This window comes from Rhodnius prolixus, unplaced genomic scaffold, assembly GCF_049639745.1.
Source record: "Rhodnius prolixus isolate KJV_2025 unplaced genomic scaffold, Rpr scaffold_30, whole genome shotgun sequence".
NCBI classification, from domain to species: Eukaryota; Metazoa; Arthropoda; class Insecta; order Hemiptera; family Reduviidae; genus Rhodnius; species Rhodnius prolixus.
Window position 1 is genome coordinate 872,410 of NW_027411638.1, and position 23,959 is coordinate 896,368.

Here is a 23,959-nt window from a genome sequence, read left to right on the forward strand (position 1 = left end):
TCTCTTCTTTCAAACTGCTGTCCGACAAGGATTTCAATCTAAGCTGGTAACAGTGAACTGAACGGCACTGCAAATGTGTACTGTGAAATCTGGAAGTGTGAAAGCTGACATTACAACCAGAACGTTTAGTTAATTTACAGTTGTTTATTTTTCACCGTTTCTACTTTCGCATTTAAGTCTGGTTTTAAATTAAACTTTACACATCAAATCATATAGCAATTTACACACAAAAATGTCAAACATGAACGTTTGTGATGTTAAAGTTTGTGCGTTTACAAAATCTGATTATGTGATTCCTTTTAAAATGCTTTATACTCAGGTATTTTCTATAATTAAAAAAAAAAAACACAGAAAACTTTCTTTTCTTAGCATGTGTGAATAATATGATATTTCTAGGACGGAAAAGCTAAATTTTGGGATCTCGTTGAAATTCATCACAGGTATGATTTTTTTATGTAGTTTTGTAATAAACAATTGTTTTGAAGGCTGGAAAACCCTATAGTTGACATTTATTGTTTGCTTTCTACGAATTTACTGCTTGCGACTTCCAATTGTAGACAGAAATCAGTTATATCTGTTCATAGTGTTTATATAGTGTCTACTTCAGTAGCATCTTCCTCTTCTATTTCACATAGACTCCGCCTATCTTCAGTTTCATTTCATGTTTTTCATTGTATGGCGTTAAAGGCAAGGGTAGTGCCTCTTGGATAAATATATATAACTAATAGTTCACGAAGATTCGAATTAACTTTTATAGCTGACTAGGTATGCAAGAATTTTGTTACGTTTGCTATCTGGGCTCATTCGGACTGAAGCCACATTTGATTAACATTAGAATCAATTTTCGTTGGTAGCATCTCCAATTGATAACCCTCTGCACAAACACATATGCATTTAAAATAGGCTTCTATATATTTACAAGTTCAATACTCAAATAATTATTAATATACCCAAAAACTTTTAGCGTTGTATCTCAATTTAATTCAAATTTTCATTGCAATTACATATGTAAAATTGATTTTTTTTTTACCATTATATGACATGCGCTTTTAATTTTTTGTTTTATTTTATTTATTTTTAATCTTTTTCTACTTCTAATATTGCAGTGTTTCTGTCATATTATATAATAAGGCGCGAGATTGTCTGGTATGTGTGAAGCAGTTCAGACCAGGTTACAAATAAACATTGCCGACACTTTTTAATTTAAAGCTTATTAACTTCTTTCTAATAACTTTTTTACATTTTATCGCCAGGTGTTTATCTGAATTCCATTCCAAAAGCTGAGCGCACACATGAAATTGACACAAATAAATATCCAGTGAGCTTGGGAATGACAATTGAATTTTGTTCGGGAATCGTAGACAAAAATGAAAGCCTCCGAAAAATTGTTGTGGATGAAATTAAGGAAGAGACTGGATATATAGTTGATGAAGCCAGTTTACATGAAGTGCAATCATTTAGGTTAAATATTAATTTTATATGTATTATTGACTTTATTTTTTGATTATTTAAAACAGTTGTGACTTGCTAGGATGTAAGTGACGGTTTTATTTTTATACTTGTTATTTTAGTCAAATTTTATTATTTGTGCGTGGTGAGAAACCAAGCCCTACCACAAGCCAAAGCTCCAGTAAACCCATTCAGTTGGTTTATAAGAAAACAATAGTCCAAAGAAAAATTAGATCTAGATGTGAGCCACTTATGGCCCAAACAATTCGAACAATATTTCGACGCGGAAAGCCTAAGCTCCCTCCTACAACCAGAAATCAATTTCCTCACAACCTGCTCAGTAAAGATGAGTTTTCTTTCTCTGCTTAGCATACCCTACTAAAAGAATTAATAGTATTCTGCTTGATCCACATTATGCAGAGAATTTTTCTTAAACCACGTTGCCCTATAAAGGCAATCCAGGAACCTGAGAAATGTTTGTAGTGAAAGAAGAGAAACATCTTGCTATCACCTAATCAGCATTTTAAATTGCTAACAATTACTTAGATTATCTATAAAAATTGTGTCCAAAGAGACATGCTAAAAGCTAGCTCGAGACCTGTGAAAGGGAGAGGCACGCCCCAGTATGCTAAAATCTAGTAAGCTGGATATGGTAACTCTATGTTCATCATCTCTGGCCCCCTAAATTGATCGAAGATTACAAATTACAGGCTGTCTCGGAAAAAATATCTGGTGTTATCCAATGCACTCAACCAACATGTTTCATTCACTAGTAGAAGTACAATACTTGCCTCAGGGCGGTGAGTTGTAGAAGCGGTAGGGCAAGCATATCAACAATTGTTTGCCTTTCTTATACACAAACCCGGGTTTCTGCTGTATATTATTAAGCTAATTTTTGACTGCTGAAACAACCTTTACGATTTACCTTTAACATTCATCCATTTGTTTTAGGAGTGCAGTTGGCATCTCAGGCGACATAACTACAATGTTTTACACAGAAATCACCGATAGGCAGAAACTATGCCCAGGTATTTTTTTATTTTATTATTTAATGAAAGTTTCATGCAGTGCGACAAAACTAGATTTTAAATTCTGCCTCCTAGTGCGATCAAAGCTCATCACAGAGCACATTTTCTAAGCCTGTTTCCCTAAGGATTCTTAGTATAGTACTTGACAAAGTTCTGGGTAGGATATCTAGGCTTTCGACCTTTAAATGAGTAGGCTTTCAACAAAGTATTCGGGGTCTCTTCCTCCTTACAGAATCCACAGTAGCTATAAGTTACTAGGCTCAGTTTCTTAAGGTTTCTTTGTGAGTTCAATAAATGTCAATAAAGCTCCCAAGCTCTCCAGACAATGTAGACTTATTTTTGTTTTAGACTGATATAATTCCTAGAACTTTTCAGTCAAGTTTGGCCTACTTCCTTCATCTTAATATTTCTTGATGGGACTGGCCGCCTAAACCTCAGATGGTTGCCAGCATCTTCTTTGCAAGAATATATGGACGCAACATATTTTTGCATCTTAAATGGTCTTATTATGCTCGCCTAAATCATTAAACATGCCGTGCCACTTCCGTTTAAGGATTTATAACGTGAACCAACTATAAGTTTAGGCTTAAGCTTCAACCTCTCTTTTTATGGAGGACGATTGTAAATCAGCCATGAGTAGGGCACTGAATAAAAGGGTATCTATACTCACAAAATTTACAGACTACTCTATTCTGTAATTGGAAAATTAGATGTAGAAAAATGTTCATTTATATCGAATAATTTTTTACAGATCGCGAAATACATTTAGAAGTTGCACCATTCATAGTTTTCGTGTACAGAAGCTAATGCTAACTGTATTTGCAGAGAGAAATATCAGTAGAGAAACTGCTCAGTACTTTAAAAGTGGTTATAAGGTTTAAAGAGATTATTGCAATATAATTTTGTCACATGTTTAGACAGATGCTGATTATACTTCATAAATAACAAGACTCTATATGCTTATTTTAATTCATCTGAAATGTTGTTGTTGAATACTGAATGTTTACTAAAATATTGAAATTTTTAGGTGGTGGAGTAGATGAAGAGATGATAGAGGTCATCGAACTGAATATGGACGAAGCTAAAGCACTTTTGCAGCTTCCGTCGCCAACTGTACCCGTGGAATTTTTATACGGCCTGAGATGGTTCTTTACATATATTAGAAAGATGGAGGTGTTGTGAAGAACAATATAAACAGTACGAATTAGTTCTTTTATTTATGTTGATGTAAAATATTAATTAAATACAAACTTTGGAAACTAGTAATTTGTACCAGCAAGAACCAACTGCCTGAATGCGTATTCTGCACAGTACATTTACTGAAAGACTTCCCTAGCTAAATAATTAAAGGATAGTTCCACAAAAATGCTTTACAGGTATGATGTCTAGAATAGGACTAACATTTATGCTGAGTTAGTTCACAAATACAATATCTCATAAAAGAAAGATTTCCGACCGAGTTCAATTTTTGAGATTTGGTTTTACCGGAAGTATTTGTTTTTCCAGATCCACAGAATTCAAAAACATTTTTGAAAGAATGAATTGTTTTCGTAAGAATCTATTAAAACCACGGGAAGAACTTGGAATGGATCATACTTCTGTGTTCGGACCCTTTCAGCAATATTCCTGTGTGCCTGCGATTCTTGTATTGTTTCTACCAAATTCACTGGTTCACACTCACTAAACGGAATAGTCTGTTTATTCGAGTTATTGCTGTTATCTTGGAAAGAGATATAAGGATTGATCGTCAAGAACTGTACGAAAAAGCGTAACGTTGAAAAACAGCCAACTTTGACAATTTCTTTTTTTTTCTTTTCTTTAAAATATAGGACATATCCTTGTATTGTTAGCGAATATAAAGGTAACTACTTTAATGAAAATTGGTAATTATTTATTGTAAATTGACTAGCTTTGTTCAATAAAACATAACAGTCAAATCAAACTCAATAAAAGTTCATAACAACTAAAAGTTTCTTTCTTTTTTAAGTAACGATTAATATAATTTTTACTCACACTTAACTTGAAAATAGATTCCTTCAAAAAATTATTAAATATCTATAATACTTTTAACATTAAAATATATATTCTCTTTAACGTTTAAATCATACAATAATGTAGATTAAAATTTCTTGATGATAACATCGACATGACATTAAACTAATATAAGAGGATCAAGTTTTTAATCTTTGAAATTTGGATTATCGACTTTCCATCCAGTGGCTGTGGGTCCAAATTTGTAGACGAGGCGGCGGCCATAAACGGGAAGCAGAACTTTGCTTTTGTAATAGTATCTGGAAGTAAATGATATTTTTTGGTAGTAATTTTGTTGATATTGATTTTCGGCAGAGCAAATATTGCGGTGGCCTAATTGGTGAAGTTGAGGTAATGCGATATTTCTCAATATTATATATAATTCCAATAACCGCAGAAAGCTATCACAAACTTAATAACGGTTTAGGTACTGAATATTTAGTTCTCAGGGATTTACAAAAAATAACCCCTCTGAAATGCGTTGCCACCACTAAATTAACCTACCACATACATTAAAAGGAAACTTCAAGTCAGGTTGATAATTTAGGGGTTTCTGTGAGAATTACTGTGTGAGCTGATAGTTAATAATGGTCGTTCTCATGATGGAAGAAGAGAAAATGAATTGCCAGACAAGAGTAAACCTCTAACATCAATCTTAAGCTCTATTCTGACCCCTATCATTTAGTGATGTATGTGCAATGTACATTTCTATATTTAGTAAAATTCTGTTTTCCAAGAATTCCAACGAAAAACCATTTTTAAAAATTAGCTACAGTAGCAATGTTTGCTCTTACCAGTAAAAGAATCTAATAATTTACAAATAAAACATCGAATTAATAGAAAGAATATAAATTATTAATCAATAACCTCATGGCGCGAGAGAGCTTTTCATAATTCATGTCTGGGTTGTCTTTCTTGGTGCCCCAGAGCTTCGCCACTTTATCAGAATGCACAAATCTGAACATGCCTTCTTCGTAGTTGTCCCAGACGATAAGGCTAGGACAGTACTCCCTGTTTTTCAGAAGATCTCTTAAAAATTCCCATAGGCGCCCAAGTTTTTCTAGAACAGGTAGTTGTTTATAGTAATAATAGTTGTTTAAATAATAGTAAATAATAATTTAGTCAGGCAAATCAAGGTAAGTGATGATTGGAGCTTTCAATGTGCACTCTCGGTCTGACAGCAATTCCTCGCAGCAAGTATAAGAATCGGTTTACAAGAAGAGCTAGTTGCTGCCAGACAGTATTGTTGACAACTGAGTTTCAACTGCAATATACATTAATTTTTTTTTTTACGAAGATCTGCCTTGGAAAAAGAATCTAATAGAAAAATGCCTGAGCGAAATTCGCTCCTGGCCTTCTCTTATCCTTTCGCGTCCATCTGATTAATCAGGGTGACTTCGCGACTCATTTTAGAAAAGGTCTCACCTCCATTTACCGTCTTGCGGGCTATTACTAAAATTATTCTTGTTAATAAGTAATATTAGTAAACTGTGGTTCTTCCACCCCCATTCACCGACTCTAATTTGATAGTACTACGCTAAGTTGCCACAAGTATAGGCAGTGCTTTATTTTGTCATTTTTCTAACAAATACCCAATACTGAAGAAAACATTTAAGCGACATCTCAAGAAACCTAGGCATGACTTTTCTCACTAAATGAAATAGCTATTCTCTCCCAATCCAAATTTTTCCTTGCATTTTCAGGACTGTGTTGGTAACACAATGTTGTAGCAGGGTCTAATCTGAGAACTGCTGCCTAAGTTAAAAAAATTCTTGTAAATGTCACAAGGAGCAGTTCTTTTTAATTTTTCAGTCCCTGGGCACTCAGTGACTGAGGATCGAGGGAACGACCTCTTGCACCTGCAAACGTCAGTTTGTGTAATGCTTATGAAACCTGAGGAGACGTCATGCAAAAACGACTGTTGGAATAACTGGAACCCGGCAAAATGGAGGTAATTTCCATTAAACCCAGTTTAAGGTCGAGGTACAATAAGCTTCTGTTGACTGCAATGCCTGGGACACTAGACCCACCCGATTCTAATCTATTATAGAAGTCTTATTTTCATATTCTCGTACAGTTGGAGACTAGCTGACGTTGCTCATATGTAAAAAAAAAAGTCTTTACTTCGGCAAAATAACTATTCTTACTAAAGACAAAATATAAACGTATTTTTCCCAGTGAACCAGTAGAAATGCGTGGAGAGATCTAAAAGAACAAATAGTTAAAGTTCACAGCTGAGAGGTACCTGGTTTTTTCTTTCTCTTAGAGCCTTTGGGGCGTCCAGGACCCTTCTTCTTTGGAGCAGGTGGAGGTGAAAGTGCCGGCACCGAAGAATCCATCGTCTTGCCACCTGTTTAATAAGTAAGAGTTTATAATTTTACTAAAGAATTTAGCTCAAACTTTTGTTTGAGTATATTTTTATCGATGTACTTTTAAGAGAAGTGTGACATCCTATCTCACCGGAAGCTCAGATATCAGCCTAGCTACCATGCCTCAGAAAAACCAAAGTTAGGCTTTGTAAATGTTATTGATGTGTTAAGTTCAGAGAAACATCTGTTTTCATCAATATAATCGTGAAACCTTTTACTAGGAGCCACAGTTCGCCCTTTAGATTGCTAATAACATATGCTTAAATATCAGAACAATAGTGAAGGTAGTCGTACAAATACATTCTAAGCATCAACGATGGTTTTATCTCCACGTAGCATATGCGAAAAATGACAATTTATCACATGAACATGATCTTCAAATGAAGATGCATTGTACATCGAATGAGGATCATCCATTTTAAAAAGTTTCCTCAGTTTTGCTGCCAGAGTTAAGAGAATTAAGACTTCCCATTGAGGCAGTTCCCTGCAGGCTCTGTCTGTCAAAAATTTACAACTTTCATAAATGAGATTAAATAAAAAAAATTCTTTAGTTTCTCGTAATCCTCTGCATAGGTAATACACAGGAATTTGATGATAATGATTTTACTAACTAATATTGGAAAATAAAGTAAGTAAATGACACTGAACCTGTAGGACAGCGACATTTTAAGTTGTTTTAGGGGATCACGAATACAAAAAAGTTAAGAACCATTACTTTAAAGAAATGCCTAGTAATCTCCTCTGCCTCAGAATTCCTTCTGGAATGGAAAAAAACTATTCTGTAATGAGGATTGACTTGATTTTGAAGTAAATCTTTCTGACAGGGCTACCTGGGAAGTGCTTCAACATAAAATTTGTACTTTTTTGTATTATACCAATTCAACCTCTCAATCAGAAAATCTGCGCGAACACAATTCTTCCTTTGCGAACAGTTTGGAAAAGTAGAATGACTTACTCAGCCCGGGAGACATGGGAGGCTGTCTGAAGCTGGGCTCCTCCCTCAGCGAGTCTAGATTTGTCATGCAAGGCACCTTGTCTTCCTGAGATTCCCCAGACCCATATTTTATACACCTTCCGCCATTCACTACAACAAAAGAATTTAGTTATCGTTTTAAACTTTCAAGCAAAAAATCAGATCAAATATGGTCTATAACACTGCATATAACAGAATGTTATTCCTTCGTTTTAATTACATTAGAAGATTTATTTTCACCCTCGATTAAGCTCAGTTCAATTTAGAAAAGTCCTTTAATAAACGAACTATAGATTACTTTACATAAACTCAATTTACTAACATAAATAAGAAGTAGAATTCTGACCACAGAGTAAGAAAAAAAAGAACCGAGTACGATATATCCATAATTAACTTACACTTAACGCGAAGTATACCTTTATTCGTGATAGCACAATAGAATTTACTTTGAACTATTCTACCTGCTAATGAGAAGTGGTATTTTTATGTTTATAATTTTAAATACTGTTGTATAAGGGTTGATTGTCAAAAAGTGCACGAAAGAGCGTAACGTTGAAAAACACCAAACTTTGATCATTTTTATCTCTTTCTCTATAAAAGATAATATTACCAAATTTTCTTTATGCAATACGGTAAATCCTCCTTTATAACAGTAACTTTTTTGCAACAACCCAGGTCTTATAGATTTCGAGAAAAAAGTTGTAGAAAATGAGCCAAAACGGTTTTCAAAAACTCTTCTTCTTCTTGCAATCTTTTCTGACAACGTAGCGCCTGAATTGCTGAATTGTAGAGAGTGGTTAGCTCTATAACTGCTATAAATTGCAATATTACATTTACAATAAATTTCGAGATAATGAAGGTCTAATTTTGGTGGTTTTCAAATTCATTCAAAGTTCAAAACATTACATACCTTTTCACAGAAAAGTTAGCTCTATAACTGGTATAAATTCCAACGTTTTTGTGATTATAGTTAATGAGATTCAGGAGGTTAAAGTTTTAAGGTTTTCAAACTACACCAAAAATCAAACTTCAATATTTCATTTCCTATTCCTCAGAATTCAATGATTTATTTACCGAATTGTCGAGAAAAGTTAGCTCTGTAACTGGTAAAAATAGCAATGCTTTAGTGATAACAGGTAACAAGTTATAGATGGTTAAACTTTTACTGTTTTCAAACTACTTCAAATTTCAAACAGCTATATCTCTATTTGTATTGTGCCGATTCTAATGAATTTTACACCGAATTGTAGAGAAACGATAGCTCTATAACTGGTATAAATTCCAACATTTTTGTGATAATAGTTAATGAGATACAGGAGGTAAAAGTTTTAAGGTTTTTAAACTACACCAAAATTCAAACTTCAATATTTCATTTCTTATTCATCAGAATTCAATGATTTCTTCACCGTATTGTAAAGAAACGTTAGGTCTATAACTGGTATAAATTGCACCGTTTTAGTGATAACGGGTAACAAGTTATAGAAGGTTAAAGTTTTAAGGTTTTCAAACTACTTCAAATTTCAAACAGCTATATCTCTATTTGTGTTGTTCCGATTTTAATGAATTGTACACCGAATTGTAGAGAAAAGTTAGTTCTATAACTGGTATAAATTGCAACGTTTTAGTGATAACAGGTAACAAGTTATAGAAGGTTAAAGTTTTAAGGTTTTCAAACTACTTCAAATTTCAAACTGCTATATCTCTTTTTATATTGTACCGATTTTAATGAATTGTACACCGAATTGTAGAGAAAAGTTAGTTCTATAACTAGTATAAATTGCAACGTTTTAGTGATAACAGGTAACAAGTTATAGATGGTTAAACTTTTACTGTTTTCAAACAACTTCAAATTTCAAACAGCTATATCTCTATTTGTGTTGTTCCGATTTTAATGAATTGTACGCCGAATTGTAGAGAAAAGTTAGTTCTATAACTGGTATAAATTGCAACGTTTTAGTGATAACAGGTAACATGTTATAGAAGGTTAAATTTTACAGGTTTTGTAATCGTTCAAATTTCGAACCACTTTATCTCTCTCGGTATTGTTCCGATTTTAATGAATTCTTTACCGAATTGTAGAGAAAAGTTAGCTCTATAACTGGTATAAATTCCAACGTTTTTGTGATTATAGTTAATGAGATACAGGAGGTTAAAGTTTTAAGGTTTTCAAACTACACAAAAATTCAAACTTCAATATTTCATTTCCTATTCCTCAGAATTCAATGATTTATTTACCGATTTGTCGAGAAAAGTATATATATCTTTATGAATTGTACACCGAATTATAGAAAAACGTCAGATTTATATCTGGTATAAATTCCAACGTTTTTGTGATAACGGGTAACTAGTTATAGTAATGTTTTAAGGTTTTCAAACTACTTCAAATTTCTAACCGCTATATCTCTCTTTATACTGTGCCGATTTTAATGAGTTGTGCACCGAATTGTAGAGAAAAGTTAGTTCTATAACTAACATAAATTGCAACGTTTTAGTGATAACAGGTAACATGTTATAGAAGGTTTAAGTTTTAAGGTTTTCAATCTACATCAAAATTCAAACCGCTATATCTCTCTTTGCAGTCCGCCGATTTTAATGAATTGTACACCCAATTGTAGGGAAAAGTTAGCTCTATAACTGGTACTAATTGCCTTGTTTTAGTGATAATGGTTGACGAGATATAGATGGTTTAACTTTTATTGTTTTCAAACTACTTCAAATTTCAAACAGCTGTATCTCTCTTTGTATTGTTCCGATTTTAATGACTTTTTTATCGAATTGTAGAGAAAAGTTAGCTCTAAATTAGTTAGTATAAATGTCACTGTTTTACTGATACATGTTAATCGGCTATAAAATGTTAAATTTTAGAGGGTTTGTAAATCGTTCTAATTTCAAATTTTATATCTCTCTTTGTATTTTTCGGAACTCAATGAGTTCTTTTCCGAATTGTAGAGAAAAGTTAGCTCTATAACTCGTATAAATTAAAATGTTTTAGTTATAATAGGTAATAAGATATAGAAGGGTTAATTTTGGTGTTTTTCAAATTAGTCAAATTTCAAACCTTTACAACTCTCTTCGTAATGTTTAGAAATCAATGAGTTCTTAATTGTAGAGAAAAGTTAGTTCTATAACTGGGAAAAATTGCAATCTTCTAGTGATAAAAGATAATTAGATATAGAAGGTTAGATTTTGGGTGTTTGGAAATTCTTTCAAATTTTAATGTTTATATCTCTTTTCGTATTGTTTTTTCTCAAGAGATTCTTGAAAAACAGAAAAATTATTCGCACTTCCGGCGAACCATAAAACCAATTTTTTGGTAAAAATTTTTTGATTATTTCTTATTCTTATTATTTAGCAGATAAAACAGTAAAACATACTAAAATGAAAATTTGAGGTGAGCCTAAAATTTCTTCTCTCTCTAAAATTGTCCTAAAATTATTTTTTTAGGTATAAGGTAGGGAATAAAAGTGACTTATCTACATATATGCGTAAAATAAAATAAAAAATCAATCAAGTTCCTTTCTTCTTCAAAAATTACTTACACTGTTGGTAACGTGATGCAGCAATTTCGTTAAGTTTTTGGAACAGGATGGGGCCGAATCTGCTGTCGATGTCTGAGAAAACTGTACGGGAGAATGACAGAAGCTGAGACCCGTCGTACTGAGCAAATTTTTCACCAGCCATTTCAGTGCAACATACATTTAAGGATCTTGCCTCGCTGTTCACCCATTGGACAATATCCTGTGGGGTCCATTCCTTTACTGGCTTCGTCTGCCACTCGTCCAGATCTGTAATTCAATAAAAAACTAGTGTCTGATGAGTGTAAAGGTTTTAGCACTATTAGTGCTGCCTCAAACACTGACAGAAAAGTTCTAACCAGGATTAATCTGGTGAACATCAAACATAGCATCCTCAGAATTTGTGGTGTCGGCGTTGGAGCAGAGATAAATTGGTCGCAACGTAATTTATGCCGTAACCCAAAATAATAATACAGCAATAATAGCTCTTCGCTACTGTTGTATACTAATGCGGCCGAGGGATGAAGTCCAGTATACAAGCTCTTCTTCTCACCGCTCGCAGGTACAAGTGACTGGATGGCCCTGAAAAGGACCGTTCACAAAAAAATGTGTCGGCGCTTGACTCGCCTATGGCGCTCCCCAGCGGGGTAGCCGTACAGTTGGGTGGCCCTGAAAAGGGCCGTTCACACTGTTGGTTGAAGTGACTGCGCCGCTCCGAGAATGGCTTGCTCCCAGCGCGAGGCCACAGCAAAAGTGATGTGAGAGGCCCTGAAAAGGGCCGTTCGCTAATACCAGTCAACCGGCTTTGGGAGCCCCGGCAGTGTGGCCAGCACCCCGATAAACCCCGGTACCAATTGGCCTGGTCCTCGCTCGTATCTCACACTGTGGCAGCGCTGGTGATTTGGCTTGCCTCCGTAGCTGGCGAACTGCAGCGGCTCGTGTGCTGGGCTTGGTCCTCGCTCTTGTCTCGCACTGCGGCAGCGCTGGCGTTCGGCTCGCCTTCGTAGCTGGTAAACCAAGGCGTCTCGTGTGCTGCACTTCCTTCTTTCTTCTTTCTTCACAATACAGGGGTTAAGTGATCGATTTTTTGTTCTGGTCCGGACAGTGAGGTCCTTTGGCCGGTACAGAGATCCAGGTTGAGAGTAAGGCCCAGTCAGCAATCTTCCAGCTAAGGTAGCTATTGTGGATGTTTTCCCGTTGAAAAATTATCTTGGACTGATGCAGACACGGCCGATTCTGCCCTTTTTATAGCGAAGTCGACCGTGCTGCGCCCTGGCGTCGCGACTGCGTCGCTATCTCTGTACCGTCCAAAGAACCACACTGCCATTCCAGAGTCTTGAGAAAGACTTTTTAAAATGGGCTATTTGCCTCTTTTCCTTTTTTATTTTTCTTTGATAAGCAATCATATGTACATATAAAAATTATTTTTTTTCTATTTACAAAAATTATGTAGCTGTTCAATTATGCAGCAAAGTGAAGTTGGGGTTCCAACATGCCTCCGCCCTAATTGAAGAGCTACGTTGCAAATCGCACTGGCCGCCTGATGGTCCTCGATGGTCTAGTTGACCGATGCTCGCTTCCTTCATCGTTGGCGGTAGAAGGCTCCGGAGGTTTTGGTGCATCCTGTTGGCTCTCCTCCAGTAGGTAGGCTGGCTTGAGGCGGTCCAACGAAACTCGGTCTTCCCTGCCGGGTAGTTGCACTGTAGCCGTTTTGTCATCCCGTTTCCGCACTAGGTACGGTCCTGAATAAGGTGGCGTCAGTGACCGCTTGTGAACCTCTTCTCGTAAGAATACGTGTGTGCACTTTTCCAGGTCCGGGCTGACAAAACATTTCGTTTGCGTTGGACTGATGGTTCGTGCCCATTCCTGCCGCAACAGTTGTAAACTGGCGTCTGTGGGTTCTTGAGTTCGAGGAGGCATGAATATTTCTCCGGGCAAACGTAGTGGCTGTCCCAACACTGCCTCTGCTGCGCTTACCCCGGTGGTTCTCCTTAAAGCCGACCTTAGTCCTAGCAGGACCGTAGGCAAGGTCTTTGTCCATTTGCTGGCCTCTTCTAGCCTCGTCCGAAGTGCGCTCTTCAGGGAACGGTGCCATCGTTCTACCATTCCGTTGCTTTGTGGATGGTAAGCCGTTGTCCTGAGATGCGTGATCCCTAGAAGTTGCGCTAGCTGGTTGAACAGCGTCGACTCGAATTGCCTTCCTCTATCAGTTGTTAGGCGGACTGGTACTCCATATCGAGCTATCCAGTGGCGATAGAAGGCCTCTGCCACAGCGGTAGCGGTGATGCTAGTCAGAGGTATCGCTTCCGGCCACCCGGTCGCTCGGTCGACCATTGTCAGGAGATACTCTTTCCCGTCTGATGGTGGGAGTGGTCCCACTAAGTCCAGGTGCACGTGTTCAAATTTCTTGGACGGCATGAAGGACCCAAGCGATGTCGAGGTGTGTCGGTTGACCTTGGCCCGTTGACAGGGTATGCAGTGTTTTGCCCAATATGCTACGTCCTTTTCCATGTTTGGCCAGAAGAATCTAGCGGTCACCAGCTTCCTTGATGCTCTGATCCCTGGATGGCTAAGGCTGTGCAGATTCTCGTAGATTGGCTTCCTTAATTCCCCTGGTACGTATGGCCTGGGTGTTCCCTTTGTGGTCTCGCAGAAAAGACTGTACTCTGCACCAGGTACCGGAACTAGCTGGAGGCGAAGAGTCTCCCTTTTCTCTTGGGTATCGATTTCCTCGTCCCGTTTCTGAGCTTCAGCTAGATTCTGAAAGTTGTTCAGTACAGTTACCTCCGCAATCCTCGATAAAGCATCAGCCACGGTGTTGTCCTCTCCCCGCTGGTAGCGTATATCCGTGGAGAATTGAGAGATGTAGTTCAAGTGCCGTAATCTCCTGGGACACAAGGTCTTATTGCTCTGTAGCATTGCGTAGGTTAGTGGCTTGTGGTCGGTGTATATTAGGATATGCCTGCCCTCAATCATGGGTCTGAAGTAGCGTATTGCCTCATACACTGCCAGAAGCTCTCGGTCGTAGGTGCTGTAGTTTTGTTGCGCCTTGTTGAACGCTTTAGAGAAGAAACCTAGCGGCTGTAGTGTGCCCTCTTCCTGTTGCTGTAGCACTGCTCCCATGCCGATGTTGCTGGCGTCACAAGCTACTGATAGCTGAGAGTCCGGTGAAGGATGTGCTATGCATGTTGCATTCGCAAGGTCCTCCTTGGTCTTCTCGTAGGCCGCTTCTGCTTCCCTCGACCACACTATAGGCGTCTTATCCCTGCGTTTAGCGTGGTGGAGATATTTGTTGAGCTCTCTCTGGGTGGTGGCTGCGTTGGGAAGGCACTTTCTGTAGAAGTTTACCATCCCAAGAAATCTCCTTAGATCATAGATGGTGGCTGGTTTTGGTAGTTCCCGGATAGCTTTCACCTTCTCCTGAAGTGGGCAGATCCCTTCTGGTGACACGGTGTACCCCAAGAAGCTGACTGTCGGTTGTCCCAGTACACATTTATCAGTCCTTAGCGTCAGCCCTCGCTCACTCAGCCGCTGGAACACTACTTTTAGGTGGGCTTCGTGTTCTCGCTCATCCTTGGACGCAATGAGTATATCGTCTACGTAGACGAACACGAATGGTAGATCCCTAAAAAGGTGGTCCATGTATCGCTGAAAGGTCTGGGCTGCGTTTCTTAGACCGAACGTCATCTTGACGAACTCGAATAGGCCAAACGGTGTGATTATAGCCGTCTTCGGAATGTCTTCTTCCGCCACTGGTATATGATGGTACGCCTTGTTTATATCCAGAGCCGAGTAAATCTTAGTGCCGTATAACTGAATCGTGAAGTCGTGCAAGTTAGGCACATTGTATCGGTCTGGCACGGTCTTGCTATTCAGCAGGCGGTAGTCACCGCAAGGTCGCAATGTTCCATCCTTCTTCTCAACCACATGCAGTGGGCTGGCCCATGGGCTCTTGGATGGCCGGCAGATGCCGTCGTTCATCATTTGCTGGAACTCCTCCTTGACAGCTTGATACTTGCCTGGCGGCAATCTTCGCGCCCTGCTGCATACGGGAGGCCCTGTAGTTTCAATGTGATGAAATATCCCGTTGTTTTGTCGTACCTTATGTGAGCCAACCTTCGTTAAAGTAGGGAACTGTAGCAGCAACTCCCTAAATGGTACGTGCGGTGGTACGGTAGATAGCTCTAGTAGCTCCACGACTTCAATGGACCCTATAGTTGCGAGTCCTGTGGTCCGGTCTATTAGACAGCGCTGGGCCAAATCAACCACCAGATTGCTTCCGGCGAGAAAGTCTGCCCCAAGTATGTGCTGCGTGACGTTGGCCACGATGAAATCCCACACGAACAGTCGGCGTAAGCCAAGATCCAAGCTCTTCCTTTGCTCTCCATAAGTTGGGATTGGAGTGCCGTTAGCCGCATACAGGCTGAATCCTGAGTCTCGTTCCCTGGCCTTGTTACAGTTGGGGATGATGGATATCGCCGCGCCAGTGTCCACCAGGTATCTTGTCCCTGTTTTTATGTCCGTGACGAAGAGACGGCGGAATTTATTAGCGGTAGCGGCTTCCGCCTTCCCGTCTACCGCGTCCCATTTGTTGACGGCTGGCTGGTGGTCTCCCATTTGCAAGGTTTCTTGCACTTTGTGGCCTTCTCCCCGAACTTGTGGTGGTAGTAGCAATACCCATCCTTGGGAGCTCCTTGGTCACGGTTCCGGGACCTACTTCTTCCACGGTTGCTGCGCTCAATGGTAGTGGCCAATGCAGAAAATTGCTCATGCAAATCTTGCAGTTGCTTCTCCAGTCGAGCAAGTCTGTCGCCGTCAGTATCCCTCACAGCGTGAACAGAGGTATTGGAGTCTACCTCCATTACCTTGTCTGCCACAGTGGCCAACTTGTCTAGGTCGTCCTGTTCAATAGCGGCTAGAATCCCTCTCACTCTCTGCGGTAGTGCTCGCAGCCAAACGGTACGTAAGACGCCGTCCGACATCGCTGTACCCGCTTGGTTTTGCATTTGTCGCAACAGCTGTGAAGGAGTCATGTCGCCAAGCTGTGTTTGTTCCAGAAGCCTTAGTATCCTTCTCTCCTGGCTTTGACTGTAGATAGCGATCAGTTTTTCCTTCGTTGACGTGTAAGGCACTGGACCAGGTGACTGCACTGAGCCGGCTATTTGTGTAAGCACCTGATATGGTAGCTGACCAACCAGGGCTTGAAATCGTCCAGCCTCGCTCTTGATCTTGTAGGCCCCAAATAGAGCTTCGATTTGTAGAAACCATAATGCTGGATTTTCCTCCCAGAACTGGGGTAACTTCACGAGGCTTACAGCCTCTGTGTCCGGTGCAGGCTCGAGCGGTGCGTCCCTCGCTTCAGTCATCACGTCGGGGTCACCACTTGTTGTATACTAATGCGGCCGAGGGATGAAGTCCAGTATACAAGCTCTTCTTCTCACCGCTCGCAGGTACAAGTGACTGGATGGCCCTGAAAAGGACCGTTCACAAAAAAATGTGTCGGCGCTTGACTCGCCTATGGCGCTCCCCAGCGGGGTAGCCGTACAGTTGGGTGGCCCTGAAAAGGGCCGTTCACACTGTTGGTTGAAGTGACTGCGCCGCTCCGAGAATGGCTTGCTCCCAGCGCGAGGCCACAGCAAAAGTGATGTGAGAGGCCCTGAAAAGGGCCGTTCGCTAATACCAGTCAACCGGCTTTGGGAGCCCCGGCAGTGTGGCCAGCACCCCGATAAACCCCGGTACCAATTGGCCTGGTCCTCGCTCGTATCTCACACTGTGGCAGCGCTGGTGATTTGGCTTGCCTCCGTAGCTGGCGAACTGCAGCGGCTCGTGTGCTGGGCTTGGTCCTCGCTCTTGTCTCGCACTGCGGCAGCGCTGGCGTTCGGCTCGCCTTCGTAGCTGGTAAACCAAGGCGTCTCGTGTGCTGCACTTCCTTCTTTCTTCTTTCTTCACAATACAGGGGTTAAGTGATCGATTTTTTGTTCTGGTCCGGACAGTGAGGTCCTTTGGCCGGTACAGAGATCCAGGTTGAGAGTAAGGCCCAGTCAGCAATCTTCCAGCTAAGGTAGCTATTGTGGATGTTTTCCCGTTGAAAAATTATCTTGGACTGATGCAGACACGGCCGATTCTGCCCTTTTTATAGCGAAGTCGACCGTGCTGCGCCCTGGCGTCGCGACTGCGTCGCTATCTCTGTACCGTCCAAAGAACCACACTGCCATTCCAGAGTCTTGAGAAAGACTTTTTAAAATGGGCTATTTGCCTCTTTTCCTTTTTTATTTTTCTTTGATAAGCAATCATATGTACATATAAAAATTATTTTTTTTCTATTTACAAAAATTATGTAGCTGTTCAATTATGCAGCAAAGTGAAGTTGGGGTTCCAACAGCTACCAAATCAGCTTGAATGTCTTTTTTTTTACAATGATCTCCAGGGAACTAGCCGCATGCCTGATGTTCCTAGCATTAGCAACGAGAGCCTATGCCTCGAGCTGGCGTTCTCTGAAAGATCTATTGCTAACGATTAATAGCTAACACGGATGTTTATCGGAGAATCAACTCATATGTAACCCAGCGAATTGCTGCTTCCGCTTTCTTGCTTTCGTAGCGCGTCTGCACTCATCGTGTTTTCTCCCTAAAGCTAGGCTATTGTTCTATCGCTCTCGCACACTTTCTCTCTTGCACCCACACCAGGAAGGGGATGGTTAAATAATAAATGGGGGCAATCAATAGATTGAATGAACAAAAACTTTATTGCGTAACTAAAAGATTCCCAAATATAACAGAAACGCTTGATCTTCTCTTTCGTCAACCTACCAGTACTATTTACAGTAACATCAACATATACATAAGACATTAGCATTAATAAACATAGAGGTAACCCCGCTAACCAGACCGTGTGAGTGAGGTACTGACACACAGAGAGACAAGCTCCCCTTTACTTTGTAATTTGGCTCTCTGCTTGCGTCTACAATAGACTATGGCTGCCCTACGACTATCCATCCCTCACTAAAGGCCGGCACCCCCACTACCACTCTTATGAACCTCTGTTTATGTTTTTGGCACTCCTCAGTTCACCTTTAAACCCTCTCCCATTTAGTTATATTTTTTCTTCTATTTTTAACCCTTTACACATAACTAATTTCTGCTTTAAAGCAAATTGGTCCAACATACATCTAAATCAAAAATTTTCATAATCCCTGCAGAAAAAGTTTGTTCACTGAACAAAAATAAAAAAAAATCAAACAGGGAAAAAAGAACCCTAAGATGATAGGGTTCATACAGACAGTTCTACAGAATCATAGAAAGTGGTTGGGAGAGTTGAAAGAAAACATCAACCTGCGTTCTACATTCTAGTTTAGTTCCCAGTCAACTAACAGAGGATAATAAAAATAAAATTTTTGTAAAAAAAAAAAAAGAAAGTATTTGAAAACTTGTGTCAAAGAATTAACCAAGAGCTTGAGGAGATTAGGGGATAAAATGGTGTGCACCTTCGTAAGTTCACTAACAGGCCCCGAGTAAATCGCACGATAATTTTTAATTAAAAAGCTTTCAAAGTGTTTTTTTTTTTTATCCCTCCAGCAGAAAGTTCGCTTCGTCATTTCCGTATTAATAATTTGTATTTTTTGCGTAAAACAACAAAGTGTAACTTTTTTAACTATTGTGGTTCGATTTTAAGAATTACGGTCCGATTGGAAAATAATAATTACTTATTTTTGTACTATTGAACTATTCGTATATGATAATACTTGTGCGGTAAATTTAACCAATATTTTCATAGAATATCACTCATTATTTGCTGAAGTTACGAAGAAAAAGTGAAAATTAAAACCAAGGGATGTACACCTAATCTTTAAGAAAGGTTGACAAGAAATTTGCACGTCATATAAAAAAAAAAAATCAATGTACTTCTGCCAGAAAATTAAAAAATGTTTAGAAGCATCCGCCGTTCAAATAAATCAATTAAAAGAAGAAGCTTTCCTATACGAAAATGCATGAATGCACGGCGACAATAAATGCTATGCTATAATTGTTTACATTAATTTTTTTAGACGATGTTACTACTGTAGTCAAAGATAACGTTTTAGTATCATTTCAAACTGGTGAGTCATCTTCGTCTAGTAATTGTATGCTCAGGTAGCTATTACTTACCCTGGCTATAGCTGTCTCTGTGGTCTGAGATGATGGTGTCGACTGGGGAGGAAGCTAACAGTGGCTCGCCCATGAACTCAGAGTCTTCGAGACTGAAGGTGACTGCAGTGGCAATGTTCGGTCTGTAGGTGCCATCTTCACAACTCTGTCGAATTTAAACAGGTATTAATAACAATAATGTAACCGAGAATAATTTAATAAAATAAAGGGATTTTACCAATTGTTAACATTGGAAATTTTATTTAGAAATACCGAGGACCCGGTTGAACGGTTTTCGTTAAAATCAATCAAACGGAATTGTCACTTTATATAAACGTTTTTTCAGTTTTTCTGTAAGAAGGTTCCTACTGTTTCCTTTATCTTTTTATACACACTACACTAATCTCTTTATTTGAAACATTTTATCCAGAAGTTATTTTTGCAGGGTTCACTATGGAGGGATCCATGTGAAGCGTGGCTCTAAAGTGCTGTACCGGTAAACATTGCGAATCTCAAACCTGTTATTAATGAAACATTAAATGAGTTTTCAAAATTGCGATACTGAAGAAAATAATCTGACCGCTAGTTTCTTTTCTGTTTCCACTTTATCCCAATTACGTAAATCACCAACCGGCCTCTTGGATATGAAAGTACTATTTTTTTCTTTAGTAAAAAACAACCTTTTTCCAAAAAACAAAGCTTATAATATGGAGAGTTTGAAGGAACAGGGATTTCGCGATTTCATAGAAAGAATAAATAAATTACATTTTATAGAGGTGAACCTCGACAATATTGAAAGAATGAATATTTAGTGAATATTTTAAACTAAATTTTGTCTATTTAAGTTGCCATGAGATTAAGTCGTGACATATTTATTAAAATTTTCTCAGTTTTTCATTATTTTTTCCGTAAAGACAATAAATAGTTCTTCATCCTTCATGAAATTGCTTGTTCTGCAATATCTGAATCCGTTTCAGATTATTATCCATGAAATATATCATGTAGCCTATGGTAGAAACCTTATAAAAATTCTCTACACAAAACTGATACTTTATCTCTGATGGTGGGTGAAAATCCGAAACCGGTCGCATGCTCAAGAATAAACGGACGGATACTGTCCAGTTTGAGAATTAAATCATATGTTCAACTGTAAAGATATCTTTGAACTAGGATGCTAATTGCACATTTATAGGCGTATCTCTTTTATTTGAAACTTCTTTTCGTGTAAAATTGATTTTAGAAATGAAGATAATTCAAATTTCATTAAACAAAAAAAAAAATTTGTCAATTAGCTGTGTATGTTACTGTAAGTGGTTTGGTTTACCTCTAAGTTATACCGCCAGTATTTCTGCAGCATATTCTGGCCCAGCTATCAATCAGTTCCAATAATTCCAAAACAGAATATTACCGGTCTGTCACACACGACTTTGTCCTAGCAGTTATAAAATATAATAGGCTTTGGCTTTTCACTTTTGAAATTTTTTAGCTCCAGTAGAGTTTTTTCAACCGATTTTCCGCCTTCTGTCTCACTCTACGCGACCTCTGACACTCACATATGACGCAGATGTTTTACCTTCGAATATTCTTAATTCGACAATCGTGTACAACGTAGGAGATTTGATAATTGCTTTTGGAATACATATATCGTAGACATTACGGTAAGAAAGCAAACCTTCATCAGGTTATAAATTTGTCCTTCCGGTTACCCCCATATTCTTCAAACTTGGATGTTTTAGTTCTTAATGTTCCTTAGGAAGAGTATATCGATACATGTACTGTTTGGGGATTTAAAATATCCTTAAGGTTACATTTTCTTAAAAATCCCTCAAAAATCACTTTCCTGGTATTTTTATTAAATAAAAAGGTAAGTGGCATGGGTATCTGGGCCTAAGGGCTATAAGATCTGTTTCTTTTTCATTTTTTCTTTCTTTTTCTTAAAGCAGTTCCTTCAAGTTCCTCAGTACCCTGATGACCGTAAAGAATAATGTGAGATCGAAAATAAAGGAACCGTAACATGCAAAACACATTCAGCATAAAAAATTATTATAAAAATTCCCTTCAGAACCCTCCCTCGTGAAGTAAACTGATTAATTTACAAGACGATCTAGCTCAATAGTGAAGAGAATTGTGAATTAACTAAGAGATTTCAGGACACTTAAAACTATGAGGCAATGATGGTAAAACAGGAAAATATTAAGATGGCTTACTAAAGAGACAGCATGAGATGGCTTGAAGAGATGGCAATGCGCGACCAATGAAGAAAGGTTGTCCAGGTCCTTAAACAACACAAGAAAAGTCGCGAATTTCGTTACAATCGATTTTCTTAAAATTTTAATTTGTGCAATATATTAATTTAATTTAAACTAAAATTTGCAACATATTTTTTAAAATTATTATTGAAAGCGTTGGAACCGTACATATACTGCATGGGTTACCTCAGTTAGGAAGCCTAAACTCACCTAACTGTCCCCAGAATCCTCATTTAAAATCTTCTTTAAAAAAAAAAAAAAAAAAAAAAAAAAACAAATTTTTCAAATATTTATTTAAGTTCTGGGTTAAAGAAGTTTATTCTTATTTTAAAATTCATTAGGAATAATTTTTAAGAAAATCAAGACTCCATAGCAAACTTTCCTCTCACAGAATTAAGTAGAGTTCCGTTGCGCAACTCTACACCACTTTCTCTTACTTCAAATTTATAAATTCTTAACTTTCTTTCACAACATTATAAAGCGACTAATTTTCTTTTTTAGAACTTTCATTAAATGTTATTTCGAATCAATGTCAACGTGCATAGACCATAATAAAATTGTTTAGAGGTAAATATTTCTTTCCTGCTCTGAAAATTTTCTATAAGGCAATACTATGATTCTGTGTATTTTCGCGAAAATAACCGAAAGAGTACATCGGCGCGCACATACACAGACCATGCCTAAGAACATTATTTTTTCGTAAAATGAGGACCTTAAGGAAAAACATCAGTTACGATATCAAAACTTCTCACCAAGCAGTAAGACAAAGTGGAAATCTGGAGTGCAATACTTTCATCCCTACTAACTCTCCTTCTAAGTTTAAAATATTGGACTAGTGTTCTTTAAACCTAGTAACTCTTTACTATATTTTTAGTTGTATGCCAAATTGATGTACTAACAGGATATACTAATACGGTCAGTACCCCCTAAACTCCGCCAAACAAAAAATCCATTTTCAAGATCAACAAAATTTTGCAAAAAGTGATTTGTCTATCACATACCTCATCATTAGTACAACCAAATCTAAAGTATCAAAAAACACAAAATCGTGACATTGATGAACGGATTTAGTGACTACTTTTTGTTTTTGGGAGGGGGGGTACCCCAAACGATGTGCACATTCTACTTTCTTGTTGACGTTTCGTAAATATTTACTTCCATCTTCTGGCCTTAATTTTTTTTTTAAGTCTCAGTTATTTGGTGACATATTTTCCATTCAATAACCTCAAGTTTGAAATTAGTTCATCTAAGAGTAGAGATCTAGGACAAAAAGCTGTTCAGTAATTAAGAAATTTCCAGTTAGTTTTAAACCATTTTTTCCAACTTTTTTTTATATTACATGTTGAAATATCATGTTATTTTTATTATTTTCTTTAGGAGTATAATAAATATTTCCGAAACGTAGGCTAGTACTTAACGACTTTTTTGATATAAGAACAACCCTCCAAGCAATAAGATATCATTAAAAGAATTATTGACATGAAAAGAATAGTATACAGAAAAAAAAAACAGACTTACAGAATTAACGTTGTAGAAATTATGGAGTTGGTCGTGTTGAGGCATCGTTCATATTCTAATTATTAAATAAATATTAATTACTTCAAACAATTTATCCAAAAAACAAAATAAATAATAATCTTTCACGTAAGATCAAACTATATTTTCTTACAAGTGTGAGGTATTGCACTATAAAAAAAAAGTTATTTTCCTCAAGTGGTAGAATAATCTTGAGGTCTAGTTTGAACTCGAAGAGGTTGCTATATGTGGTGGTGGGGTTTGCTTTCTAGGAGCCAAGCCGACGAGCCAATCGGCAAGCCAGACACAGCCTGTTGTCATGGCAACCGGACACGTCAACTTTCCTGGGCCTTGGCGGCGCTCTGTGATCCACTCGCTGAACTGATTTCTCGGAACTTCCATGCAATTTGTAAAAAAATAAAAAAAACAAACAAACAAATCCGATCTTGCATTATTAAATTATGACTCATATGGCTCTTTAATTCCCTAGATTAATTGCAGGGAAACAATTATTGTGTGAAACACTCACACGACTTTCTCTTACTACGACTAACACACGGACAGTTAGTTGTACCATTGTTCAAAGAAATCTCGTAGTGAGTTTCCAAAAATCTGAAACCTACATTGTAATGTTTACACGCTTGACGAAAGCTATTGCCATCCTCAGTTGGATTTTATTGAAAAAAATGATTCAAAAATCTGGAAAA

General features: G+C 37.9%; 2 protein-coding genes across 5 annotated transcripts; one reads left to right on the forward strand and one right to left on the reverse strand.

Moving 5' to 3' along the window:
- The first annotated feature begins 20 nt into the window (after positions 1 to 20).
- On the forward strand, positions 21 to 3,739 carry LOC141462303 (uridine diphosphate glucose pyrophosphatase NUDT14-like). Its single transcript, XM_074144039.1, has 6 exons — positions 21 to 319; positions 397 to 440; positions 1,107 to 1,171; positions 1,254 to 1,461; positions 2,401 to 2,477; positions 3,505 to 3,739. The coding sequence occupies exons 1-6, from the start codon at positions 233 to 235 to the stop codon at positions 3,657 to 3,659; spliced, it is 636 nt and encodes a 211-aa protein (XP_074000140.1). The 5' UTR covers positions 21 to 232; the 3' UTR covers positions 3,660 to 3,739.
- LOC141462302 (uncharacterized) lies at positions 3,671 to 23,519 on the reverse strand. Of its 4 annotated transcripts, XM_074144036.1 has the most exons (9): positions 23,407 to 23,519; positions 23,256 to 23,310; positions 21,696 to 21,764; positions 19,510 to 19,654; positions 11,390 to 11,635; positions 7,833 to 7,961; positions 6,754 to 6,858; positions 5,376 to 5,568; positions 3,671 to 4,768 (listed from the first exon to the last, which is right to left on the reverse strand). In XM_074144036.1, the coding sequence occupies exons 2-9, from the start codon at positions 23,298 to 23,300 to the stop codon at positions 4,657 to 4,659; spliced, it is 1,044 nt and encodes a 347-aa protein (XP_074000137.1). In that variant the 5' UTR covers positions 23,301 to 23,310; positions 23,407 to 23,519; the 3' UTR covers positions 3,671 to 4,656. The 4 variants fall into 4 exon arrangements, with proteins under 4 accessions (XP_074000137.1, XP_074000139.1, XP_074000136.1 ...); XM_074144038.1 differs by lacking the exon at positions 21,696 to 21,764 and having other exon boundaries at positions 23,407 to 23,515; XM_074144035.1 differs by having other exon boundaries at positions 23,256 to 23,496.
- Positions 23,520 to 23,959: the final 440 nt, after the last annotated feature.